Source organism: Perognathus longimembris, chromosome 28, assembly GCF_023159225.1.
Source record: "Perognathus longimembris pacificus isolate PPM17 chromosome 28, ASM2315922v1, whole genome shotgun sequence".
Lineage (NCBI taxonomy): Eukaryota > Metazoa > Chordata > Mammalia > Rodentia > Heteromyidae > Perognathus > Perognathus longimembris.
The window spans coordinates 71,829,673-71,855,784 of NC_063188.1; the positions used below are offsets into that span (position 1 = coordinate 71,829,673).

A 26,112-nucleotide genomic window follows, 5' to 3' on the forward strand; every position below is an offset into this window, starting at 1 on the left:
GTAAGCTCAAGGGAAACAATATTCTACTATACCAGACTGCCTTGCATGAATAGGAAATGTTGGTTCCTCCTCAATCTAGGCAACACTGGAGTTAAGAGAAAGCAATTCGGAACATGTAATCTACAAAGGAAACAAATAATAGGGAATTAATTGTCTGTAATAAAAGGGGGGCAATGTTTGAGGAGCAGGACAGTGACAATCTTAACACGTGGAGGGAGTAAAATGTAAGAGCTGACCCCCTCTGGAGTATTCAGCCACTAGATAAACAGCATGGAGGTGAAGGACAGAATTAAGATAGGATGTAAAATGTGGTTGGCAACAGAAATAAAATGTCAATAGACCTAGAGACTACAAGAAATTCAGCTACCCAAGGGAAGGGGACGGGTCTCAAGGCCTTCAGGGAGAATGAAGGAAAAAGTTGGGAATTATCTTCTAAAGCCTTTTTCTTGTGATGGAGGAGCCAGTTATTTAGGGAGAGAAAGCTAACAACCACGAATGAGGAGGATGTTAAGACTGCAATTATCCAACCACAGACACGTTCATTGTTCAGCCTGAGAGAGTTCTAACAACCTTCAGAGTTGAAGCAATCAGTGCCCTGTCCCCGGATTAGGGACAAATAAACGTGAGGATCTGAGGAAATGGAAGGCTACTATGGTTCCATCCACAAAGATGGAGTAAATGCAGAGAACGAGGCTCTATTTAACGCCTGCGCCAAGGGGGTCAGTAAAGAGGGAGTCGGGACAGGCTAGACAACTCGTCTATGTATTCTTAATTGGGACTGGGGAAGGGGACTGACATTGAAAAGCTATGACTTCCCCCTCCTTAAATATGAACCCCAACTATCCACGTAGATGAGGGAAATTTAATCGGGCGATAGAATTGCGGAAGAAAGGCGAGGAATACAGACAATACAATTTGACACCTCAACCTTAGCTCAAATAAGGTGGGTGTTGGGGAAATAGAGCCCACCTCATCTCTACAAATAGGGGACTCATCTGGGTCATCACCAGGGCTCAGAAGGAAGGCTAGCAAAAGCGGTAGGGAGATGGGGGACCAATTATCGCTGGTTGGTCTCCTCTTTCCCACCGCCCAAGCTAACCATCAACCCCACTACCCAACTAACTCCAGACTCCCCTCCCGTACTTTGCAACCCGCCCACTGCGGCGGCAACACGAAGGCGTAGACCGATTGGTGGGGGCAAAAGGCAGGCCCACAAGAGGCCAAGGACCGGGAAACGGTGTCGCCAAAACCGACTAGAAACCGGATGGTCTTCGTCGCAGGTAGGATTTACTCGCACCTCAACGTTCCGCCATTCGTCACCCCGTTAACGTCAGGTATCTAAGAAGCGTCACAAACGCCGATAGCCAACACCTTAGTCCCGGGTCCTAGCCGGATAGAGATCAGCCTCCGCCGCCATTTTAACGGCAAGCGGACCGACCCTAGTCACGGTGTCCCCCCCCCCAAGGTACCTCAACCACCACTAACCAATCCCACGAGGACCTAACACTGCTCCCGCGAGAACTCACCAGCTAAGAACAGCACCAGCAGAAGACACTGCTGTAGCCTTCGCGGTGCTGCAGTCAGTGACCGAACTGCTGCTGTCGCCACACGATCCCGCGAGAACCTGAGCCCGACAAGCAAAGCTTGAGCCCAGCCCTTCCTAAACCCCTCCCCCAAACCAAAGCCGAGGTCGCTACCACTCCGTTCTCACCCTACGCGAAGCAAAAAGCAAATGACGCACAATCTCACGAAGCACCTAGGGGCGGGGCCGACCTGCCGCCACCGGCTCCCGCATGCGCTATGAGAACTATCGCGATATTACGTTTAGCTTCGAGGAGACCTTCGAAATTCGCCGCAGGATGCGCCCGCGCCTAGCCTTTAGAAAATAAGATCTCGCGAGACCAGGCACACACTCCTAAATAGGAGAAAGGCGGGGCTTCGAGAAAATGACTGGGAGTTTTTCGGGGAAAGAGAGGAAGCTCCCGTCCTGCAGGGATCTCGCCTACCACGAGGTTTCCGACCCACTGCGGAGCTAGCTGCCAAACCTCGCGATGACACAGCTCAGCGCCAAATCTCGGCCATGTCCTGAAAACTGCCTCCGCCCCCGATCTAGGTGTCTAGAGCCTGCTTAGTGCCTGAACAAAAATTTAAAAGTCAACCTGTTTATTGTCATGCTCCCCGGCAGAGCTGTACCAATTAGTCAAACTCGAATCAGGAAGGGGAGCAATAGGTTTCCCATTGTTACTTGCCTCCAGAAATAACATTATCGTTGACTAACACATAAAAAGGTGTTCAATCTCACAATAAGCACACAAATGCAAATGAAAGCAATGACATAACGTTTTTGCCCATTAGACTGGAGAAAATTTAAAAGACCTATAACATCCACACTACTCGTCGCACTGCAGGCTAACCTGAATCCATCTTAATCTAACTAAAGGCCCTCAAATCGTTAGTTTTACCTCCAAAGCTACCAGTTCTAACAACTGAAGCGTTACCTTGGCATAACCAAAAAAAATCCAATAAAGTGGTTTTCTCCAAACAAAGGATTCTGCCCTGAAAGGCAAAAGCAAGCTTGGGGGTGGGGGGGACTGCTTGAATCTTTTAATATGGCAGTTTTTCCATGTCTAGCCAACAATGTTTGTCCAACAAATCTTAATATCCAATCTGACTCTGTGGGGTTTTCCATTCCAATGCATTGTTCTGTCCATTCCAATTTAAATAACATTCCTTTAGAATACAGTTAAATAGAATAAATTCCTTCAGCTTTACTAATTTTTAAAAATATTTTCTCAGTTATTTCTAACCATCCCCCCATGAACTTTGGAATCATATTAAGTTTCAAAAACTTAGTGTATTTATTGAAATTGCAACAACTGCCTAAATCAATATAGGAAAATGGACATCACAACAAAATAAAGCATTCATATCCAAAAGCCTGATATCCTTTCTTCCTTTATGCAAACCCTCTCATTGTGTTACTTAATAAAGTTGTATAGTTTACTTTCAGGTATTCTTATTCGTATTTCTTGCTACTGAAAAGGGGGGAAAACGATTTTTTCCATATTAAATTTCCAAAATGCTTGTTGCTTATACACACGAAAACTATTGATGTTTGCCTATTCACTTTTCTAATCAAACAAAACTGTTCGATTTTACTATATTGAGGAAATAAAAATAATGACATACGATTTTTACCTTTATATTGGCTGAAATTATTAAGATTGATGACGATTTGACACAACTATGGAAAAAATAAGCACTCCCGCAGAAAACTGGATAGTGCTAATTAGTATAGCCTTTAGGGAAGGCAATTTGGGCAAATCTATCAAAATGCAGAATGCATACACACTTTGACCCAGCAATTCCTCTTCTAAGAATCTCTCCTACAGGACTACTCACACATGTGCCTGAAACATATACAAACCCATTCATTACGGCAATACTTGGAATAGTCCCCTCCCCCAAAGGGAAACAGCTAATGTACCACAACCAGGAAATGGTTAAATAAACTGTAGTACAATCACACAATGCAATGCATCGTTTTAAAAATTGAGATAAATTTGGATTCCCTGATATAGTTAAGAAACGCAAGGTATACTGCTGAAAATTTTTTAAGCAATTAGATGAAATCACTGTATGTGTGATTTATTATATATACAGAAAGAGAAAGAGAGAGCCTAGCAGTTACCCGCGAAGCCTGCCTGCCCGCCCCCCACATTTTCTCTCCTCAGAGGCCACCTTCCTGGAACCCGTGAGAGAAAAGCTGCAGGCCTGGCCCCAACTCCCTCTCTAGGGCCACTTAGCCTTGGTGAATGCCAGTACCTTGCATCCCCACAGCTAGCCGCTCTCTTGCCTTGCTGCCGATCGCTGCCCCGCAGTCCCCGAAGATGCAGCTAGCACTTAGCAGGCGCTGAGTGAGGCCTGGGGGAGGGGAGAAGAGGCGGGGTTCACCGAGGGTTGGGGCAGGCCGTCCGGCTCCTTCAGCTGCCTTTCCCGCAGGCTCCCCCAAGGCTGCCACCTCTGCGCCAAGTCCCGTGGGAACTGCTCCGCCTGGAGGAACCGAAGACGACCGAGCAAATTGGAGCCCGCCCCCAGCCCGCGAGTGGACGCTCACCTCGGCCTGCAGTGGCTCTGCGGGACCTGCAGGAGAGTGCAGGGGTCCGAGGCCCAGCTCCAGCCCAGTTCCCCCACGCTCCTCGGCGGTCGAAATCCTCCCCCGCCCCCCTCCCCTGCGGCTCTGATCACACTTGATTTGAAGCTCCACCCCCACCCCACCCCCACCCCACCCCACCCCGCACGAGAAGCCCCGCCTCTGTCCTTTGGGAGGGAGCTCCCTTCGCGGTGCAGTCAGGTCCCTTGCTTGAGACCGACCTCCTTTAAGCTTCTCACGCACAGCCCAATAAAGGCAACCTTAGAGAACAGTAGGATTTGCTAAGGAACTGGAATGTGATTCCAGCCTAATGGAAGCCGCTGAAAGACACAACATTTGATTTGATAGGCATTCCTAAAATTAAAGACCTCTCCAAATGCCTGGAAGAACAGGGAACCGATGGGCAAGTGGGCCAGCCAGGACACACTGTGGAGGGCAAGGGGCACAGAAACCAGTGAGTTTACAAGGCAACACCTTAAAATGGCTCTGGCACATAGTAACCCCCAAATTCTTTTTCTTCTTGGTATTGTCTGAGGTGGCAGATTGATTGTCAAGGAATTTTCAGAGGATCTGCGTTTGTAAATGCATAGGAATTTTTTTTAAATGATCAAGTAGGAAATCTATTAATTGTATCTAGGGTACAAAATCGGACAATGAGAGGATGGAGGACATTGATTTGCAACTGTAGATACTTTAATAAAGTTTACATTTTAAACATTTATTTGACATTTTAAAGCAAAAATACAAACACTAACCCCAAAGTCTTGAAACATAGAGGACATAAAAACTATAATTATACTTACAAGTTTTAATTTCAGCCTTGAATTTCATGCCTTGAATTGGGAATCTGCTTCATGAATGCATTCCACACTACCCATATATAATACACAGTGCATATACTATGTATCACATACATCTGATGTATCCAGGCCCCCTTTGAGATACAGCTTATCAATGTATCATCCCTTCTCTCCACCCCCCTCCCCAGGGCATGAGGCTTAAACTCAGGGCATGGGCGCTGTCCATGAGCTTTTGTGCTCTGGGCTAGAGCTCAACATCTTGAGCCACACCTCCATCACTGGCTTTTGTGTAGGTTATTTGGAGATAAGAGTCTCACAAACCTTTTTGCGGGAGCTCCACCAGCACGCTAACAATGTTATTCTTAATCAGTGAATGTTCTACTGGTTACATTGAAATGTTACTTATTTAACCAAGACCCTATCTTTATGTCTTTTTTTTGGGCATTGGAATTTTAACTCAGAGTTTTGCCCTTGCTAAACATGCACTTTACCACTTGAGCCATACCTCCAGCCTTGGTTTTTTTTTTTAAACCAATACTGGGGCTTAAACTCAGGAACTCTTGTTCTTGCTTAGCTGTTTTGCTCCAGGATGGCAACTCACCATTTGAACTGTATTGTATCTCTACTTTAGCTCGTTTGCTAGTTAGTTAAAGATAAGAGTTAATAGGATTTCTCTGCCCAGGTTGGCTTCAAACTTTGATCCTCAGATTTCAGCCTTCTGAGTAGGGAGCCTTAGGCACCCAGGCCGGGACATACCAAGCCAAGAAACTTTTTATCTACAACTAACCAGCAAAAAGCCTGAGCTAGAGGTGTGGCTCAAGCAGAAAAATGCAAGAATGCAAGGCTCTGGGTTCAAGCCCCAGTACCAGCCCCCCAAATAAGGAAATAAAGGGAAGCAGGCCAGGAACCTGTGGCTCAGGGCTATACTTGTAACTACTCAGAAGGCTGAGATCTGAAGATTGCAGTTAGAAGCCAGCCCAGACTGGAAAGGCTGAGAAACTCTTATCTCAAATTAACCAGCAAAAAGCAAGAAGTGGAGGTGTGGCTCAAGTAATAGAGCACTAGTCAGAAAAACCTATGGACTGCAGCGAGGCCCTGAGTTCAAGCTCCAGGAACAGCAAAAAAACAGACATATAACAAAGAATAAGGCAAATTATGTATGTTCTAAACAAAAACATTATCATAGTAACTTATCAATGGCAACATTAACCTTTTAATTACTACAAAAAGCATTGCTTTAGCATGTATTTAACTGTAGAATTTTTTTCTTTTTCATATTTAAAAAAAAATTTGGTCAGTGTTGGGGTTTGAACTCAGGGCCTGGGCACTGTCCCTGAACTCTTTTACTCAAGGCTAGCCCTCTCAGTACCACTTCCAGTTTTCTGGTGGTTAATTGGAAATAACAGTCTCACGAATTTCCTGCCAAGCTGGCTTCAAACCACAATCCTCAGACCTCAGCCTCCGGAGTAACTAGGATTACAGGAATGAACCACTGGTGCACAGCTTTTTAAAAATTTTGACCATATTAGGGTTTGAACTCAGGCCCTTGCACTAGTTATGTAAGGACATTACCACCTGAACTATACTTTCAACCCTTCTTTTTCATTTTAAAAATTATTTCCTGGGGCTGGGAATGTGGTTTACTAGTAGAGTGCTTGGGTAGCATGAATGAAATCCTGGGTTCAATTCATCAGCACCACATATACAGAAAAAGCCAGAAGTGGTACTGTGGCTCAAGTGGTAGAGTGCTAGACTTGAGCAAAAAGAAGCCAGGGGCAGTGCTCAGGCCCTGATTCCAAGCCCCAAGACTGGAAAAAAAGATTTCCTAATTTCACATGAAGACATAATTGTAAAATACTCAGACACAGATGTAGTAGTTAATCTTCATTGTCATTTTGATTGAATTGAGAAGCCATAGAAGATAGTAAAATGTGTTTCTGGGTGTCTATGAGAATGTTTCCAGAGAGGGTTAAATAAGGAGGGAAGAGGGGCTGGGAATATGGCCTAGTGGTAGAGTGCTTGCCTTGCATACATGAAGCCCTGGGTTCAATTCCCCAGCACCACATAAATAGAAAAAGCCAGAAGTGGTGCTGTGGCTTAAGTGGTAGAGTGCTAGCTTTGAGCAAAAAAGAAGCCAGGGACAGTGCTCAGGCCCTGAGTTCCAGCCCCAGGACTGGCAAATAAATAAATAAATAAAGGAGGGAAGATTCTCCCTGAATGTGTGTGGTGCTATACTATGGGCTATGAGCCCAGATGGAATAAAAGGGAACAAAATAAAAAGACATGCTGGTATTTTCATTCTCCATTTTCTCTTTCCACTTCCTGATAATGAGCTATTCTGGTCTACCATACCTTCCCTGTAATAAGATCTCTGAAACTGTAAGCTAAAATGATTATGTTTTGTATTGAAGAGCCAGACTAAAGCCATTTTGAAGTCAGGCCCCACTTTACTAGCAAACCTGAGATAAGCAGGCCCTGGGAGCAAACCCAGGCCACCAATTATCCTGGCTAGCAGAATGAGCTTATTAGGGCCCAGCTAGTCAGGAAGCTCCCTGCCTAACTCTAACCACCTGGGAATGCTTAACTCTAATCACCCTGGAATGTCTCTAGCCCTGAGAACACCTGATTGCTGTAACTTTGGTTTTTTTTGCCTTAATAAGCCCTGTGAAATCTCAGCTCAGGGCCTTCCTCCTAACCTCCACTGTGTTGGTGGGTAGGACGAGGTCCCATCTGCAGCTCGCCTGAATAAAGCCTTGCTTTTGCATTTCGGAATGTCTGGCTCTCGGTGGTCTTCTTGGTGGTCTTCTCGCAACTTGGGCATAACAGTATAAATTGTCTCACTCAGGTTGTTTCTCAGAATGAAAACTCTAATTGGTACAGAAACCTGGTCCCAGAGAAGTATGTTATCTGCCATGACTTCCTGACCATGTATCTCCAAAGCCTTTAGGACTGGTTTGTGGGAGACATTTTTAAAACTTGGGGGATGGAGCATAGAAGACTGTAAGCAGAGCTTAATGGCCAAATCTGGTGGAACTCAGAGAACCAGAATGCAGATAGGAACACAGACAGTAATGATTGCTCATGAGATTTCAGATGGAAGGACTCTATTGGGAATAGAACTAGATACTATTCATGTCATATGCTGGCAAAAAAATTGTCTATATTTTGTTCTTATCCTAAAACCTTGTGGAAGTTTAATTTAAGAAGTGATGACCACACAGAAATGGAGGGTGACAATGGTGAACAAACATAGCAGTGATACTCACTAGACATTATATTGAAAATGAACTATACAACTTGTGGGTGGGTATGGGAGGGAAAACCTCTGAAAGAGCAATGAAAGGGGTGACATTGTCCAAAAGAGAAATGTAATCATTACCTGACTTTTATTACTGTAACCTCTCTGCACATCAACATTATAATAATAAAAAATTAAAAATTTTTTATTTTAAAAAGTGAAAGACTAATGCATGTGGCAGAGATTTCAAGAGGAAATTCAGTTTGTCCTATGGATATTACTAACTACTTATGGCCAGCTTTATTTGCCAGTCCTGGGGCTTGAACTCAGGCCCTAGGAACTGTCCCTGAGATTCTTTTTGCTCAATTTAGCCAGCTTTATATAGTAAGAATTGTGAGTAAAAAAGTAGAGCAGAGGGCTGGGAATGTGGTTTAGAGGTAGAGTGCTTGCCTAGCATGCATAAAGCCCTAGGGTCAATTCCTCAGCACAACAAAAACAGAAAAAGCCAGAAATGGCACTGTGGCTCAAGTAGGAGAGTGCTAGCCATGAGCAAAAAGAAGCTAGGGACAGTGCTTAGGCCCTGAGTCTGAGCCCTAGCTAGCACTGGCAAAAAAAATGTACAGCAGAGAGCAAAGCACAAAAGCTAACACATATAATCCTAGCTGTGCTGGAGGTGGATGGGGAAGATAAAAGGATAAAAGGCCAGTCCAACCAAAAGTAATCAAGACCCCATCTCAACAAATAAGCTGGTGATAGAAGGGGTGACTGTGATCCAGGTGCACTGTCTGCACAAATTCTCATGTTGAACTGAAAACCCTTATTACAACAATTTAGAGATATTTTAAAACTAAATCTATTTTTAAAAATAAAACAAAAATGTTGAGTGTGGTGGCATGCATCTGTAATCTAACTAACCCCCTCCAAGCCCAATAAACCTATTAGGAAATGGGCAAAAGAGCTAAAGAGAGACTTCACAAGAGAAGATATAAAAATGGCAAAGAAACACATGAGGAAATGCTCAACATCCCTGCTAGTAAAGGAAATGCAAATAAAAACAACCCTGAGATACCACCTCACCCCAGTTAGAATGGCCTATACTCTGAACTCAGGAAACAACAAATGCTGGAGGGGGTGCGGGGAAAGAGGAACCCTTCTCCATTGTTGGTGGGAGTGCAAATTAGTACAACCACTTTGGAGAACAGTATGGAGGTTTCTCAAAAAGCTCAATATAGACCTACCCTATGACCCAGCCATACCACTCCTAGGCATCTATCCTAAACAGCAAAACCCAAGATATCAAAAGGACATTTGTACTTCCATGTTTATCGCGGCACAATTCACAATAGCCAAAATTTGGAAACAGCCCAGATGCCCCTCCACAGACGAATGGATCCAAAAACTATGGTACTTATACACAATGGAATACTACATAGCGATTAGGAATGGTGAAATATTGTTATTCGCAGGGAAATGGTCAGAACTCGAACAAATAATGTTGAGTGAGACAAGCCTAGAACACAGAAAACAAAGGGGCATGATCTCCCTGATATATGACTGTTAACAAAGGGAGACGGAGAGACAGTAGAGACCAAGTCTGTGAACACTGTATATGTGCTTGATACATTGTATATTGCATATGGGTCTACCTGACCTAGACAAGGGATGGAAAAACAGGTTGTAAGATATCACAAGAAATGTACACACTGCCCTACTATGTAACTGCACCCTCTTTGCACAACACCTTGTAAACAAATTTATGTTCAATTAATAATAAAAAAATATTAAAAAAAAAGAAGACCACAGAATGTGACAAAAGGTATGGAGCCTCATTTATACAACTTGTATCCATCAGTTTCTCAATTCCTCAATTCAAGACTTATAAATAGTGTGTCAGCTTTCACCTGCAGATAAAGAGAAGTATGATGAGGATCCACAGCACCTTTATGAAATGTTGTCTTGTAGTGAGAATAAGAGTTACAAAAATATATATTTATAGGGAGAAAATATGTAATAAACTTGCTTCGATTTAAAAAGAAAAACGTGGGGCTGGGACTATGGCCTAGTGGCTAGAGTGCTTACTTCTCATACGTGAAGCCCTAGGTTCAATTTCCCAGCACCACATATATAGTAAACGACCAGAAGTGGCTCTGTGGCTCAAGTGGCAGAGTAGCCTTGAGCAAAAAGAAGCCAGGGACAGTGCTCAGGGCCCTGAGTTCAAGCTCCAGGACTGGCCAAAAAAAAAAAAAAAGAAAAACGTAACTCAAGTTCACAAGAACATTCTTTCAGTGAAGACAAAACTAAATGGTAATTTGCCAAGAATGAATTGCCTCTGCAATTGCCACAAGGCTTCCATCAGCAGAGAGCATGTCTAACATGAGCTTCAAGAGTAATAAAAGCTGGGTATGCTGGGTGATGGTGGCTGTAATCCTAGCTACTCAGAAGGATGAGATCTGAGGATCTCAGCTCATAGCCGGGGCAGGAAAAATCCTTGAGACCCTTATCTCCAATTATCTACCAGAAAAACTGAAAGTGGAGCTGTGGTTCTCAGTGCAGCAAACAAGGTAAGGGACAGTGCCCAGGCACCGAGTTCAAGCCCCACCACCTACAACAAAAAGAGTAAAAACGGCTGGGAATGGTAGCAAGTGCCTGCAATTTTCAAAGGAGAATGGAAGAGGACTGTGAATCCCAGGCCATACTGGGTTACATAGTGAGTTCCAAGACAGCCAGATCTACATAGGAAAACCTTGTCTCAAAAACAAACAAAGCTTTTTAAAAAACTAAAATTAAATGCATTTATGTTTTTTTATTTTAATAAAAAAAGAGCACTGAAAAAAAAATAAAACAAAAATGTTGAGTGTGGTAGCATGCATCTGTAATCTCAGCTATGCAAGAAGCCTCTAGTAAGATTGAAGTCAGAGGCCACAGGCAAAAACGCACTTTTACTAAAGTAAAAGAAAACTGGGAGGGGCTGGGAATATGGCCTAGTGGTAAAGTGCTTGCTTCCTATACATGAAGCCCTGGGTTCAATTCCTCAGCACCACATACATAGAAAAAGCCAGAAGTGGTGCTATGGCTCAAGTGGCAGAATGCTAGCCTTGAGCAAAAGAAGCCAGGGACAGTGCTCAGGCCCTGAGTTCAAGCCCCAGGACTGGCAAAAACAACAACAACAACAAGAAAACTGGGAATGTGGCAGAAGTGGTAGAATGTTTTACCTAACAAACATGAGGCCATGTGTTCAAAAACTACAGTAATACAAGAATTAAAATAAATAAATGGAGGTACAGAAAGGTCTGAAAAAAAGTGCTGTTTTCCCAGAAAAGAAACAAACAAAACAAAGACAAAAAACAAAAACAAACAAACAACAACAACAACAAAAACACACCAGAGTGGGGCACTATTAGTGGTTCACACCTGTAATCCTAGCTAATCAGGAGGCTGAAATCAAAGCCATCCAGGGCAGGAAAGTCTGTAAGTCTGTAAAACTTTGTCAGTCCTGGGGCTTGAACTTAGGGACCGGGAACTGTCCTGGCTGCTTTGGTTCAATGCTAGCACTCTACTACTTGAGCCACAGCACCATTGCTGGCTTTTTCTGTTCATGTGGTACTGAGGAATCGAGTCCAGGACTTCATGCATGCTAGGCAAACACTCTACTACTAAGCCACATTCCCAGCCCTTTGTGAAACTTTTAACTCTGATAAATTACCAAAAAAGCCAGAAGTGGAGATGTGATCTGTGGCTCAAGTGGTAGACTGCAAGCCTTGAACCAAACCTGCTCAAGGATAGCACCCAAGCCCTGAGTTCAAGACCCAGAATTGTCAAATGAACAAATAAGCAAACAAACCAAGCCAGTATGGCTAGATGCTGGCAGCTCCCATCTAGAATAATCCTTGCTGTTCAAGAGGCTGAGATCTGAGGAATGTGGTTTGAAGTCAGTCTGGGCAGGAGCGTTCATAAGACTCTTATTTCCCATTGAAGTGCCAGACTTTGAAGTCAGACCCCACTTTACCACGCAAACCCCACTTTACCACGTGAACCTGAGATAAACAGGCCCTGTGAGCAAACCCAGAACAAGCTTATTAGGACCCAGCCAGTCTAGAACTCTAACCGCTGAGAATGCTTAACTCTGACTGCCCCCAGAATGCCTCGAGCCCTGAGCCAATCAGATTTGTACCTGTGTCCTAATCTTGCTTGCTTGAACACCTGATTGTTGTAACTTCGTTTTTTGCCTTTATAAGCCCTGTGTAATCGCAGCTCGGGGCTCCCTCCTAACCTCCGCTGTGTGGGTGGGTAGGACGAGGCCCTAGTTGCAGCTCGCTCGAATAAAGCCTTGGCTTGCTTTTGCATTTCAGAACGTCTGAGTCTCAGTGGCCTTCTTGGTGGTCGTCTCGCGACTTGGCACAACATTTGGGGTTTTGTCCGGGATAGCCCCAGAGACCCCCAAGACCCCAGACTCCGAAGGTAAGGAAACAGCGTTGTTCATTTGTTTGTCTTGTCCTGCAATTTGTCTGTTTTGCTTTTGCTTAAAGGGGTTCTTTAAGGGGTTGTCGAAGCGGACGCGCTTACTCAGCAATCCCGCGGAGACTGGGAGACGCCCCAGACTCTGAGTCCACTTGGGTCCACTCCTCCTGCACCCTTGCGGGAGGTTGGGCCAACTTAGGTCTGCTCCTGCTGCTTCTAGCTTGCAGGAGGAGGCTTGTGGGCCAACCTAGGAGATATCCAACTCATAGCTTTTCTTATTCTCAGGCCTGTGTGTTGTGTTGTTTGTTTGATGTTTTGTAGCCAGTTAACTAAACATCTGATCAGAACTATGGGTAACGTTCTATCTTGGGGACCTCCATCTAGCCCCCTAGATTTGACCCTAGCTCACTGGAGGGAGGTCAAGGAGATAGCTTAGAACCAAGGTGTGGCCCTTAAGGAGGAAAATCACCATGTGCAAGTCAGAATGGCCCATCCTTGAGAGAGCTAATTGGCCACCTGAGGGGAGCTTTGACATAGTTAAGATCAGGACTTTACAAAGCCTAATCGACGCCCCTCGATCAGGCTATCTAGACCAGATTCCTTATATAGACACCTGGAGGGAACTAGTTGACAGGGACACTCCAGCTTGGGTTCGGCCTTTCTTTCCGACTCCCTCCTCCACTCCTTCCCCTACCCCAATATTCACGGGGTGACAAGAGAGAAACCAAGAGGGAAGAAATTGTGCCCACCTGTCCTCCAGGGAGGAAGCATGGAGGAGGAAATGTTTCCCCCTCCATACTCCCCACCCCAGTTACAAGAGGACTCTGAGGAAAATGTTTCAGCTGTGCCCTCCGCTCTGGAGGACCCCGCCCAGTCCTGGAACCGGCAGCCCAGGGCACGGAGGCGTCGGCCCCGAGTGTCCTGACCTGCAGCCGCTGACAGGGGCAGACACGGGGCCAGCCCAAGCCATCCACAGGTGGCAGGGAGTGACCGCACTGCGCAGTGCTGTCATCTCTGTGTTTCTAAGTCTGACAGTCTCTTTTGTGTCAAACCTGCATAGCTCATTGAAAAGATGTACAGGCTAGGGTTCACAATCAGTGTGAGTGTCCACAAAAAGAATTCTGGGGGGACCCCCACCCAGCCTTCTTAAGCAGAAAATTATTTGGTGTGCTAAAAATGTTTTACTAAGACCATCAAGCCCTGGAAAATGAGGCTGGAAAATGCTAAAATCATATTTTAAAGGTTTTGTCTTAAAATTTGCGTGTTGCAGGAGTAAGATTGGCAAAAATACCTCTTGCCACTGGAAAATGTACAGCCGATGCTTATTCTGCGCGCTTTAAGATCTTTTGAATATGTATGTGTGTGTGCATGTATGAGTGTGAACATGTTCAAAACTGTTAGTATGATGTAAAATTGAGTGAGTTTTAAGTTTAAATTCAAATGGTCATCAAGTTGGGGCATTACCAAATGCTTTAAAGGATTATTGCATTGTTTAAAGAGGAACTATAGTTAAAAAAATGTTTAATCAGAGCTAAGTGTCAGAAATTTGGATTTTAAAAGATACATATTAAACTAATGGGGACAGAAGTAAACTCTCATTAACTCTATGTATGTAGGAAGATATGGCAAAATGGGCCAATGTTTCTCACTAATATATTGGAAAGCTGAATGGATAAGCATTTCTAATTGTAATTCTTGCATTAAGGAAAAATTATCATTTGAGTTCAAAGTTCTTCATGCCATGCAGTAACTGGGACTGAAGAAAAAAAAAAAGAGGCTCTTTTGAAACAAGCAGCCCATAGGCAAAGGGTGGCACCTGGTTTCAGAATGCCTGTGAGCTTCAGTTTTTCCAATGCAGATGAAAGCTAAAGTGTTGGGTTAGTAAAAAGGCTTTGGAAATCAAGAATACATTTCTAGACAAGAAATTTGAAAGTAACATTGTCCTAAATAATTATTGCAAAGTGAGAAAAGGAGAATTATGACTACCAAAATGTTTAATTGCCATTCCAGCTTCTTTTTTTTTTTTTGCCAGTCCTGGGCCTTGGACTCAGGGCCTGAACACTGTCCCTGGCTTCTTCCCGCTCAAGGCTAGCACTCTGCCACCTGAGCCACAGCGCCCCTTCTGGCTGTTTTCCATATATGTGGTGCTGGGGAATTGAACCAAGAACTTCATGTGTAGGAGGCAAGCGCTCTTGCCACTAGGCCATATTCCCAACCCCCATTCCAGCTTCTTTATAGTTTTTTTGTAACAGTTTCCAGCAGGCCCACAGAGAAGGACAGGTGATTCCTACAAGTTTGTCAAGATCTAATAATGGCCCTTAATAAGTTCCAGGTAAGAACATGCTTAAAAACTACTTCTGTGTGGACCACCTTGTTGCTTATAATTGGAGTAAAGTGGCCCCTTGTAAGACTCACTGGTCTGAAATCTGTGGTTTGAAGCCAGCCCGGGCAGAGAAAGGTCCCTGTGAGAGACTTGTCTCTAATCAGCGAGCAGAGTGCTGGGAACGGAGTTGTGTGGAGCTCAAAGTGGTAGGGTGCTAGTCTTTAGCTGGAGAGCTGGGGGACAGCGCTCAGGCCCTGAGTCCAAGTCCAGTGGAAAGTCATTCCTCCTGGGACAAAAGTGATAGAGCATTCAGAGGCAGTAAACCACTGCTTGGATGGCAGAGATGGTGTCAGATCCTAGAGTCACTCCTGTATGGCCTTTCAAAAGTTAATCAAAGCCGGGAAGTCCTAGAAGAATAGTTTGTAAGCATGCCTTACTAATGCCCATGTCTGTCTACTGGACAGGAACTTGCCAGTCATCTGTGATAGTGGTTAGTAAGGGTAAGTTTGTCAAATGAGAGGATAGTTTAAAATCCCAACCGCCACATCACTCAAAGCTCTGACTGGCAGTGAGAATTTTAAGCTGATACATCTGTTCAGGAAAGAAAGCTTGTAGATCTGAGATTGTGTCCTTATTGAGATCTGTTTAAGGCCTGCAAATGTAATGTAGGCATTTTTTTAGGTCTTCAGAGATCAGTTCCCCAGCCAGTCAGGAAAAAGCTTTTGCAAACTAGAATGTTAAAAGGCACAAATTTGTAAACCTGAAGTCACCTATCTGGGCTTCATATTAAAAGAGGGCAAGTGTTGGCTGTCAGATGCACGTAAAGAGACTGTGCTGAAAATCCCAGTGCCTAAGTCAGCCAGACAAGTCAGAGTTCCTGGCAACGGAAGGGTTTTGCCGGCTGTGGGTTTGCTGAGAATGTCAAGCTTCTATATGAACAGAGGTATTGACTCTAGTAGACCCAGGGCCACGAGCTTTGCCTCCTGTGCCCCAGTATTCCCAAGAAGACTTGGAGTGGATAAAGAAAAATCTCATGGCCCACAAAACCCCGAACAGAGAAGGAAACAATGACTGGTGGAAAACTTGTGAAGGGAAACTTATCTTGCCACAAGGGCTGGGTAAGGGGATCCTTAAGAGAATCCACTGAGCTTCTCACATGGGAACCTGAAGAATGCAGGACTTGCTCCGACACTCCAAAGTGAAAATTAGACAAGATCAACTTATTGAAGATATTGTTAAAAATTGCAAGGCCTGTCAGCTTACCAATGCCCCCAATCAACAAGTTACTAAAGGAGCTTGCCTCCATGGAGATAAGCCAGGCATGAATTGAAGTAGAAAAGTTGGATACAATTATTTGCTAGTTTTTGTAGACACCTTTTCAGGATGGGTTGAAGCCTATCCAACAAAGCATGAGACCGCGAATGTAGTGGCTAAGAGGATCCTGGAAGAAATCCTACCCAGGTATGGCTTCCCATCAACCATTGGGTCAGACAACGGACCGGCCTTCGTCTCAAAAGTAAGTCAGGGAATAGCCATCACACTGGGGATGGATTGGAAATTGCATTATGCTTATAGACCCCAGAGTTCAGGACAGATAGAATGAATCGGACTCTAAAAGAGACCTTAACTACATTAGCCTTAGAGACTGGCACAGACTGGGTGTCACTCCTTCCTTTTGCTCTGCTTAGAGGAAGAACTTCTCCCTATCAGCTTGGCTTTACTCCTTTTGAAATAATGTACGGGTACCCTCCGTCCATTATCCCGAGCGTTCAGATTGAATTGCTTGTTGATTTGGATGATGCTGAATTTTTGTGTAAACTTGATTATTTGCAGCTCGTGCACAAGAATATGTGGCCCCAACTTAAGGCATTATATGATTCTGCTTCTGTCCCTACCCCCCATTTATCCAGACCAGGGGACTGGGTGTTCATCCGAAGTCATAATCCCAAATCCTTAGAACCACGGAGGAAGGGACTCTACGTAGTGCTGCTGACTAAGGTAGATAGCATCGCCACGGGTCCATTGCTCCCACGCCAGGCCAGCGGACCCCTTTGCCCTGGATGACGACTACCGTGGTGGAACATGGGAGGGCTCCAAGCACCTGACTCAGCCAATTTGCCTTCGCCTCAAGAAAAGAAAGTTAGACTGAATATTGTTATAATTTTCTTTTTGCTTTCTTTCCTTGCTACCCTGGCTAATGTTGACGTTAACCCTCACCAGCCTTTCCGATTATTTTGGCAGCTCACTCCAAAGTGGGGTGACCGCATTATTTTAGCAACTAAGGAAGTCCCCTAAGGAACCTGGTGGTAGACTTACGTGATCTGGCCACAGGCAACTGGGATGTGCCACATCACTTGAACCCGAACCTGAATAAGCGATTTCCCGAGTGTGATGAGCAGGAGTCCTGTCCAGTTTGTGTGCAGTCCCTTGGTAAAGTAGACTAAGGTTATAGGTTCCTGGCTAGGTAAGGTCAATGCCCTTGAGTCAGCCTGAAGTTACAGAAGATGGATGATCTTCACCCATCAGCCCCCCTTTAAAACCGAGGGACCAGAGTTGTTTGGGGGAAGATGAGGCAGGATAAACTAGAGGCATGCAAAACAGAGGTACAGAGACTGTCCTCGTGAGAAATGGTGACAGGCCCTTTGGTTACTACTTTGGGCCCTATTGGCCCATGCCTTATCTCTATCATTCTCTAGACATGCAAGCCATTGAAATGGACAGAATGGAGCCATGATTGGCTCCCAACGTACCAAAGAAAAAAAGGGGAAATGAAGTGCCAGACTTTGAAGTCAGACCCCACTTTACCACGCAAACCCCACTTTACCATGTGAGCCTGAGATAAGCAGGCCCTGTAAGCAAACCCAGAACAAGCTTATTAGGGCCCAGCCAGTCTAGAACTCTAAATGCTGGGAATGCTTAACTCTGACTACCCCCAGAATGCCTCGAGCCCTGAGCCAATCAGATTTGTACCTGTGTCCTAATCTTGCTTGCTTGAACACCTGATTGTTGTAACTTTTTTTTGCTTTTATAAGTCCTGTGTAATCGCAGCTCGGGGCTCCCTCCTATCCTCCACTGTGTCGGTGGGTAGGAGGAGGCCTGAGTTGCAGCTCGCTTGAATAAAGCCTTGCCTTGCTTTTGCATTTCGGAACGTCTGAGTCTCGGTGGCCTTCTTGGCGGTCATCTCGTGACTTGGCACAGCACCATCAACCACCAAAAAACCAGAAGTGGAGCTGTGGCTCAAGTGGTAGAGTGCCAAGTTTGAGCAGAAAAAGGGAAAGTGCCCAGGCCATGAGTTCAAGCCTCAGTACTGTCACACATGAACAAAAATTTATAGTTTCATTGACAATCATATACATGACTAGGAGGAGAGAGATCACAAAGATTAAAGAAGAGATAAATCTGATTGAAAATAGACCATTCAACAAATAAGAGTAAAAGCTGGTTCTTTGAGAAAATAAAATTGACAGACCCCTCGCAAGACTTACAAAAAGAGAAGAGATTCATATACATAAAATCAGGGACTCCACTGGAAAACTTACAACAAATACACACGATATTCAAACAATCATAAGGAGCTATTTCCAGAACCTCTATTCAGTAAAAAGCAATTTTACAGAAATGGAGCAATTCTTAGAGAAGTATAAACTGCCCAAACTGAACCAAGAAGAAATAAATCAACTAAATAAACCAATAACTTACAGTGAGATACAGGAGGTAATCAAGAACCTTCCAACAAAGAAAAGCCTAGGCCTAGATGGATTCACCAACGAATTCTACAAAACCTTTAGTGAGGAGCTAATACCAATACTCCTCAAACTCTGCCGTGAAATAGAAACAGAGGGAGAAATCCCAAACTCATTCTATGAAGCTAATATCATACACATTCCGAAACCAGGCAAAGACCCACAAAAAAGAACTACAGACCAATATCACTAATGAACACAGACACAAAGCTCCTCAATAAAACATTAGCTAACAGGATCCAGAAACTGATCAAGAAAATTATACATCATGACCAAGTAGGCTTCATTCCACAGACACAAGGATGGTTCAACATCCGTAAATCAATCAACGTAATTCACCACATAAACAGAACTAAAATCAAGAATCACATTGTTCTCAGTCGATGCCCAAAAAGCCTTTGACAAAATACAACATCCATACTTATTAAAAGCTTTGGAGAGAACAGGAATAGATGGAACATTCCTCAAAACAATAAAAGCCATATACAACAGACCAACTGCTAACATATTAAATGGAAAGAAACTTAAATCATTCCCCCTAAACTCAGGAACAAGACAAGGATGCCCACTCTCCCCACTTCTTTTCAACGTAGTGCTGGAATCCCTAGCCATAGCAATAAGGCAAGAGGAGGACATCAAAGGAATCCACATCGGCAAGGAAGAAATCAAGTTATCCCTATTCGCAGATGATGTGATCTTATATCTGAAGGACCCAAAAAACTCAGTCCCCAAACTCCTACACCTAATAAACCATTTTGGCAAAGTAGCAGGATACAAAATCAATCCACAAAAGTCAGCAGCTTTTCTGTACACCAGCAATATACAAACAGAAAAGGAAATTATGGAAACAATTCCATTTACAGTAGCCAAAAAAAAAGAATAAAGTACCTAGGGATCAACTTAACCAAGGACGTGACAGACCTATTTAATGAAAACTATAAAAATCTAATAAGGGAAATCAAAGAAGACACAAGGAGATGGAAAGACCTCCCATGCTCATGGGTAGGCAGAATCAATATAGTGAAAATGGCCATGTTGCCCAAATTGTTATACAAATTCAATGCAATCCCTATCAAAATCCCAGTCACATTCTTCACTGAAATAGAGAAAGCAATCCATAAATTCATATGGAACAGCAAAAGACCTAGAATAGCCAAAGCAATTCTAGGCAAAAAAAGCAGTGCAGGAGGTATCACAATACCTGACTTCAAGCTCTACTACAGGGCCATCATAACAAAAACCGCCTGGTACTGGTATAAAAACCGATCGGAAGACCAATGGATTAGAATTGAAGATCTAGAAATAAAACCACACTCTTACAGTCAGCTGATATTCGACAAGGGAGCTAAAGACATACAATGGAATAAACAGAGCCTCTTCAACTACTGGTGCTGGGAGAACTGGGTAGCCATATGCAGAAAACTCAAAGTAGACCCAAGCCTATCACCATGCACCAAGATCAACTCAAAATGGATCAAGGACCTCAATATCAGACCTGAATCCTTGAAACTACTGAAGGAGAGTAGGAAAGATGCTAGAACTTATAGGCACAGGAAGGAACTTCCTGAATAGAATCCCAGGGGCACACCAAATAGGGGAGAGACTCGACAAATGGGACTACTACAAATTAAAATGTTTTTGCACAGCTAAGGACATAGCCGCCAAAACAGAAGGACAGCCAACGATATGGGAAAGGATCTTTATCAGCACAGCAACAGACAAAGGCCTAATATCTGTCATCTACAGAGAACTCAAAAAACTAAGCCCCTCCAAGCCCAATAAACCAATTAGGAAATGGGCAAAGAGCTAAAGAGAGACTTCACAAGAGAAGATATAAAAATGGCAAAGAAACATATGAGGAAATGTTCGACATCCCTGGTATTAAAGGAAATGCAAATAAAAACAACCCTGAGATACCACCTCACTCCAGTTAGAATGGGCTATACTCTGAACTCAGGCAACAACAAATGCTGGGGGGGGGGGGTGCGTGGAAAGAGGAACCCTTCTCCATTGTTGGTGGGAGTGCAAATTAGTACAACCACTTTGGAGAACTGTATGGAGGTTTCTCAAAAAGCTCAATATAGACCTACCCTATGACCCAGCCATACCACTCCTAGGCATCTATCCTAAACAGCAAAACCCAAGATATCAAAAAAAACATTTGTACTTCCATGTTTATCGCGGCACAATTCACAATAGCCAAAATATGGAAACAACCCAGATGCCCCTCCACAGACGAATGGATCCAAAAACTATGGTACTTATACACAATGGAATACTACATAGCGATTAGGAATGGTGAAATATTGTTATTCGCAGGGAAATGGTCAGAACTCGAACAAATAATGTTGAGTGAGACAAGCCTCGAACACAAAAAACAAGGGGGCATGATCTCCCTGATATATGATTGTTAAGAAAGGGAGATGGACAGACAGTAGAGACCAGGTCTGTGAAACCAAAAACTGCTTGTCAAATGTTATTTCCCACAGGATTGGGGCAGCGACCCAACAGTGTCTAACTAAAACCAAACAACTACTCAACATATAAAGGTCAAAAATCGACCTCTCTGTGGAATACAATAGCTCAAAAGCTATGTATGTATGTTCATATAAGTGTACTGTCAACATATTGTCTAATATCGACATTACATTTGAAGCCCTAGGCAAATTTTCTTGGGCTTGGCCACGTGGCTACTGCATATGTTCTTGATAAATTGTATATTGTATATATGTCTACCTGACCTAGAGAAGGGAAAGAAAAACAGGGCATAAAATATCACAAGAAATGTACACACTGCCCTACTATGTAACTGTACCCTTTTTGCACAACACCTTGTCAAAAAAATTTGTGTTCAATTAATAAAAAAATTGTTTCTTATTTTTCTGTGAAGAATGTTAATAGGGACTGCGTTGAATTTATAAATTTGTTTGTGTAGTGTGGGGAATTTCTTAAAAAAAAAAACAAAACTAGTTCCAGGTTTTGAACCCAGCTTCAGATCTCAAACTCTTTTTTGGGGGGTTGGGGTGGTCATGGACCTTGAACTTAGGACCTGAGTGTTGGCCCTGAGTTTTTCTGCTTAAGGCTAGTGTTCTACCACTTTGAGTTACAGCTCCACTTTTGGTTTTCTTCACTAATATTTTATAGTTTTTAATATAGAGATCATTAACCCACCTCCTTAATTAAATTTATTTCTAGTTACTTTATTTTTAATTTTTATAGTTGTTATAAATTGGGTTCTAATGGTTTATGAATATGTGTTATATTTGTATTAGTATTTTTTTAAATTTTCAAGTGGTTGTATAAGGGGGTACAATTTAACATGTTCATTTGTGTGTATAATGCATCCTGTTTTTAATTTCTTTTTCAGATAGTTCAGTATTAGTGTATAGAAATGCAATTATTTTTTATGGTGGGGTGGTTTGTGTGCTAAATCTGGGGCTTGAACTCAGAGCCTGTACACTATCCCTGGGCCTTTTTCCTCAAGGCTAGCTCTCTACCACTTGAGGCATACCTCCATTTATAGTTTTTGCTGGTTAATTGGAGATAAGAGTCTCACTGGCTTTCTTGCCTTGGCTGGCTTCAGTGATCCACATATATATCCAGTGATGTGTGTGTGTGTGTTTGTGTGTGTGTGCTGGCACTCAGACTTGAACTCTGGGTTTCAAACTCCCACTTGGCTTTCTTCTTTCAGCTGGTGCTCTACCACTTCTATAGATGGAATCTTGTGGACATTTCTGCTAGTGATGGCTCTGAATCAATATCCTTTAGGTCTCAGCCTCATGAGTAGCTAGGATTACAGGCATGAGACAATAGTGCTTGATTGGTTGTGGTTTAGTTTAGTTTGTTTGTTTCTTGTTTTTAGTTTTATTGGTTGCGGTGCTTGAACTCAGTGCCTGGCACTGTCAGTGAACTGTTTTACTCAAGGCTAGTGCTCTACCACTTTGAAACACCATGTCACTTGCAGTTTTTGAGTGGTTAATTGAAGATGCGTTTCATGGTGACTTTTCTGCCCAGGATGGATTTCATCCATGATCCTCAGATCTCAGCCTCCTGAGTAGCTAGGAGTATAGGCATGAGCCACTGATGCCTGGCTTTTGTTTTTATTTCTTTTTACCAGTCCTGGGGCTTGAACTCTGGGTCTGAGCACTGTCCCTGGCTTCTTTTTGCCCAAGGCTAGCACTCTACCACTTTAACCACAGTGCCACTTCTAGCTTTTCCTATATATGTTGTGTGGAGGAATCAAACCCAGGGTTTCATGTATACAAGGCATACACTCTACCACTAGGCCATATTCCCAGCCCCTTGTTGTTATTTTTATAGTTTAGTGCTGTGTGTGTGCTTATAACAAGGTAGTCTTGGCCCAAGTGCCACTGGCTTATACCTGTAACCCTAGCAACTTGGGAGGCTAAGATCTGAGGATTGTAATTTGAAGCAAGCCTGGGGAGGAAAGTTCATGAGATTCTTCTTTCAAATTGGAGCTGTGGCTCAAGTGATAGACCACTATACTTGTACAAAAAACCTCAGATTGTTGGTTGCCAGTGGTTCATGCCTGTAATCCTAGCTACTCAGGAGGCTTAGATATGAGGATCGTGGTTCAAAGCCCACACAGGCAGGAAAGTCCACAAGACTTATCTTCAATCAACTATTTTAAAAAGCCAGATGTAAAGAACCAATAACCCCCTCAACAAGTGGGCTAAAGACTTAAAAAGAGACTTCTCTGATGAGGAAATGAGAATGGCCAGGAGACATATGAAAAAGTGCTCTACATCACTGGCCATAAAAGAAATGCAAATCAAAACAACATTGAGATTCCATCTCACCCCAGTAAGAATGTCCTATATCAAGAAAACTAACAATAACAAATGTTGGAGGAGATGTGGCCAAAAGGGGAACCCTACTTCATTGTTGGTGGGAATGTAAACTGTTTCAGCCACTCTGGCAAGCAGTATAGGGATTCCTCAGAAGGCTATACATAGAGCTCCCCTATGACCCAGCAGCCCCACTTTTGGGCATCTACCCAAAAGACCATAAACAAGAACACACTAAAGCCACCAGCACAACAATGTTCATTGCAGCAAAATTTGTCATAGCTAGAATATGGAACCAACCCAGATGCCCCTCAGTAGACGAATGGATCAGGAAAATGTGGTACATATACACAATGGAATTTTGTGCCTCTATCAGAAAGAATGACATTGCCCCATTTGGAAGGAAATGGAAGGACTTGGAAAAAATTATACTAAGTGAAGTGAGCCAGACCCAAAGAAACATGGACTCTATGATCTCCCTCATAGGGAATAAATAGCACAGGTTTAGGCAAGTCACAGGAGAGGATCACAAGAGCCCAATAGCTATACCCTTATGAACACATAAGATGATGCTAAGTGAAATGAATTCCATGTTATGGAAACAACTGTTATATCACTGTTGTAACAACTTTCAATGTGCTATGTGTAACCGTAGCTTCTATTATTGATGATCTTCTTGTATCCCCTTCCTATGGTGTACCTGCACTATCTCTGTATCTTATCTGAGTACATTGGAAACCGTCTATACTGGTATTAGAACTAGGAAACTGAAAGGGAATACCAAAATCGAGAGATACAGGGTAAAAAAGACAAATGACTACAAAAGCAATACTTGCAAAACTATTTGATGTAAATGAACTGAACAACTCATGGGGGTGAGAGGGAAAGGGGGAGGGAGGGGGGGAATGAGGGAGGAGGTAACAAACAGTACAAGAAATGTATCCAATGCCTAACGTATGAAATTGTAACCTCTCTGTATATCAATTTGACAATAAAAAATTTAAAAAAAACCTAAAAAAATAAATTAAAAAAGCCAGATATGTCACTGTGGCTCAAGTGGTACAGTGCTCACCTTGAGCAAAAGAAACTCAGGGACAGCACCCAAGCCCACAGGTCAAGCCTCAGAACAGGAAATATAAACAAATAAAGCTCAGTCAGGGACAGTACCCACGCCCAGAGTTCATAGCATCAGGACTGGCAAAAAATAAATTAAAAAATCAAAACTAAAAATAAGAGAGAGTCTTATTTACCAATATATTTCTTTACTCTAAATTATGTTTTGTTTGTCTAATATTCATGTGGTCACTTGTGTGTGTGTGTGTGTGTGTGTGTGTGTGTGTGTGTGTGTGTGTATGTGTGTATGTGTGTGTATTTTTTTGTCTGTCATGTGGCTTCAATTCTGGGCCTGGGCACTGTTCCTGAGCTCGTCAGCTCAAGGCTAGCACTATACCACTTGAGCCACAGTGCCCCTTCCAGTTTTTTGGTGGTTAATTGGAGATAAGAGTCTCACAGGGCGTGCAGCCACGGTGCTGCTGGAGAGCGAGCAGCTCCTGATGGAGCTGACCAGGCTGTTTCAGAAGTGCCGCCCGCTGGGCAGCGTGTTCATCACCTTGAAGAAGTATGATGGTCGAACAAAACCCATCCCAAGGAAGGGTTCTGTGGGGGGTCTTGAGCCCACAGAAAATAAGTGTCTGTTGAGAGCTACAGACGAGAAGAAGAAGATCAGCACTGTGGTGAGCTCTAAAGAAGTGAATAAATTTCAGATGGCATGCATACTCAAACCTGCTCAGGGCTGAACCTGGATGGGCTGAAGAAGAGAGACAAGAAGAATAAGAATAAGAAGACCAAAACAGCCCAGTGAAGGGTACCAGGTTTCCACCATTACCAGCTACCTACAGAATGGCCATTTTTCCTTTTTTTGGCTTTTGGCAACAAAGTTTCTCATTCCTCCACTGGTAACTGTTCTCCTGGGAGACTAGGGTTGGGATGTTTCTAGGGACACTGTGGTAGGAAGCCGGTGTGTTTGGGATCTGCACTGCATGGTTGTGTATTCCTGTTTGATTCTTCTGTGAAGATCAATGTATCATTAAACCTGCCTAGAACTTAAAAAAAAAAGAGTCTCACAGACTTTCCTGCTCAGGCTAGCTTTTAACGCAATTCTCAGATCTCAGCCTCCTGAGCAGCTAGGATTGATTATAGGCGTGAGCCTCTGGCACCCGGCATGTGTGTATCTTTTACTAATTATAGAATGTCACATAAGCATGTCACTTAGATCTGGTTCATGAAAATTTGAAAAATAAATTGAGCAAAAATGCTCAGGGACAGTGCTGAGGTCCTGAATTCAAGCCCTAGTACTGGCACCAAAGAAATAAATAAATTATTAAGATAATTAAAAATTGAAGTTAAAGAATTCCAGGTCATTGTTAAAAATGACTTAGTCTATTAAGAATAGATATATTTTTTGTAAAGGAAGAACACTTGTAAATATTTAATCAGTATAATGTATATCTCCGTGTTGTAGAAATTAATGCTGCTTAGAGATTCACTTTACATATTTTTTATTTTTTGTGCTAAATATATTTTCTGTTG

At 43.2% G+C, this 26,112-nt stretch overlaps 2 protein-coding genes across 13 annotated transcripts in view; one reads left to right on the forward strand and one right to left on the reverse strand.

The window, feature by feature from the left end:
- Positions 1-4,227, reverse strand: part of Huwe1 (HECT, UBA and WWE domain containing E3 ubiquitin protein ligase 1) — a 158,470-nt gene extending 154,243 nt beyond the window's left edge. For 8 of the 12 annotated variants that reach the window (XM_048336504.1, XM_048336503.1, XM_048336501.1 and 5 more), the window contains exon 1: positions 1,527-1,758. The gene's annotated coding sequence lies outside the window, so the exon portion shown is untranslated. Of the gene's footprint in view, positions 1-32; positions 121-1,526; positions 1,760-3,825; positions 3,925-4,117 lie in introns of those variants that run through there. The other 4 variants (XM_048336497.1, XM_048336498.1, XM_048336507.1 and 1 more) reach the window with 4 other exon arrangements.
- A 325-nt stretch (positions 4,228-4,552) lies between these two features.
- LOC125343097 (signal recognition particle 14 kDa protein-like) lies at positions 4,553-25,638 on the forward strand. The gene is given in 4 exon segments (XM_048335387.1): positions 4,553-4,607; positions 25,021-25,289; positions 25,291-25,317; positions 25,319-25,638. Coding segments are annotated over 4 exon segments (417 nt in total). The 3' UTR covers positions 25,385-25,638.
- The last annotated feature ends 474 nt before the right edge of the window (positions 25,639-26,112 follow it).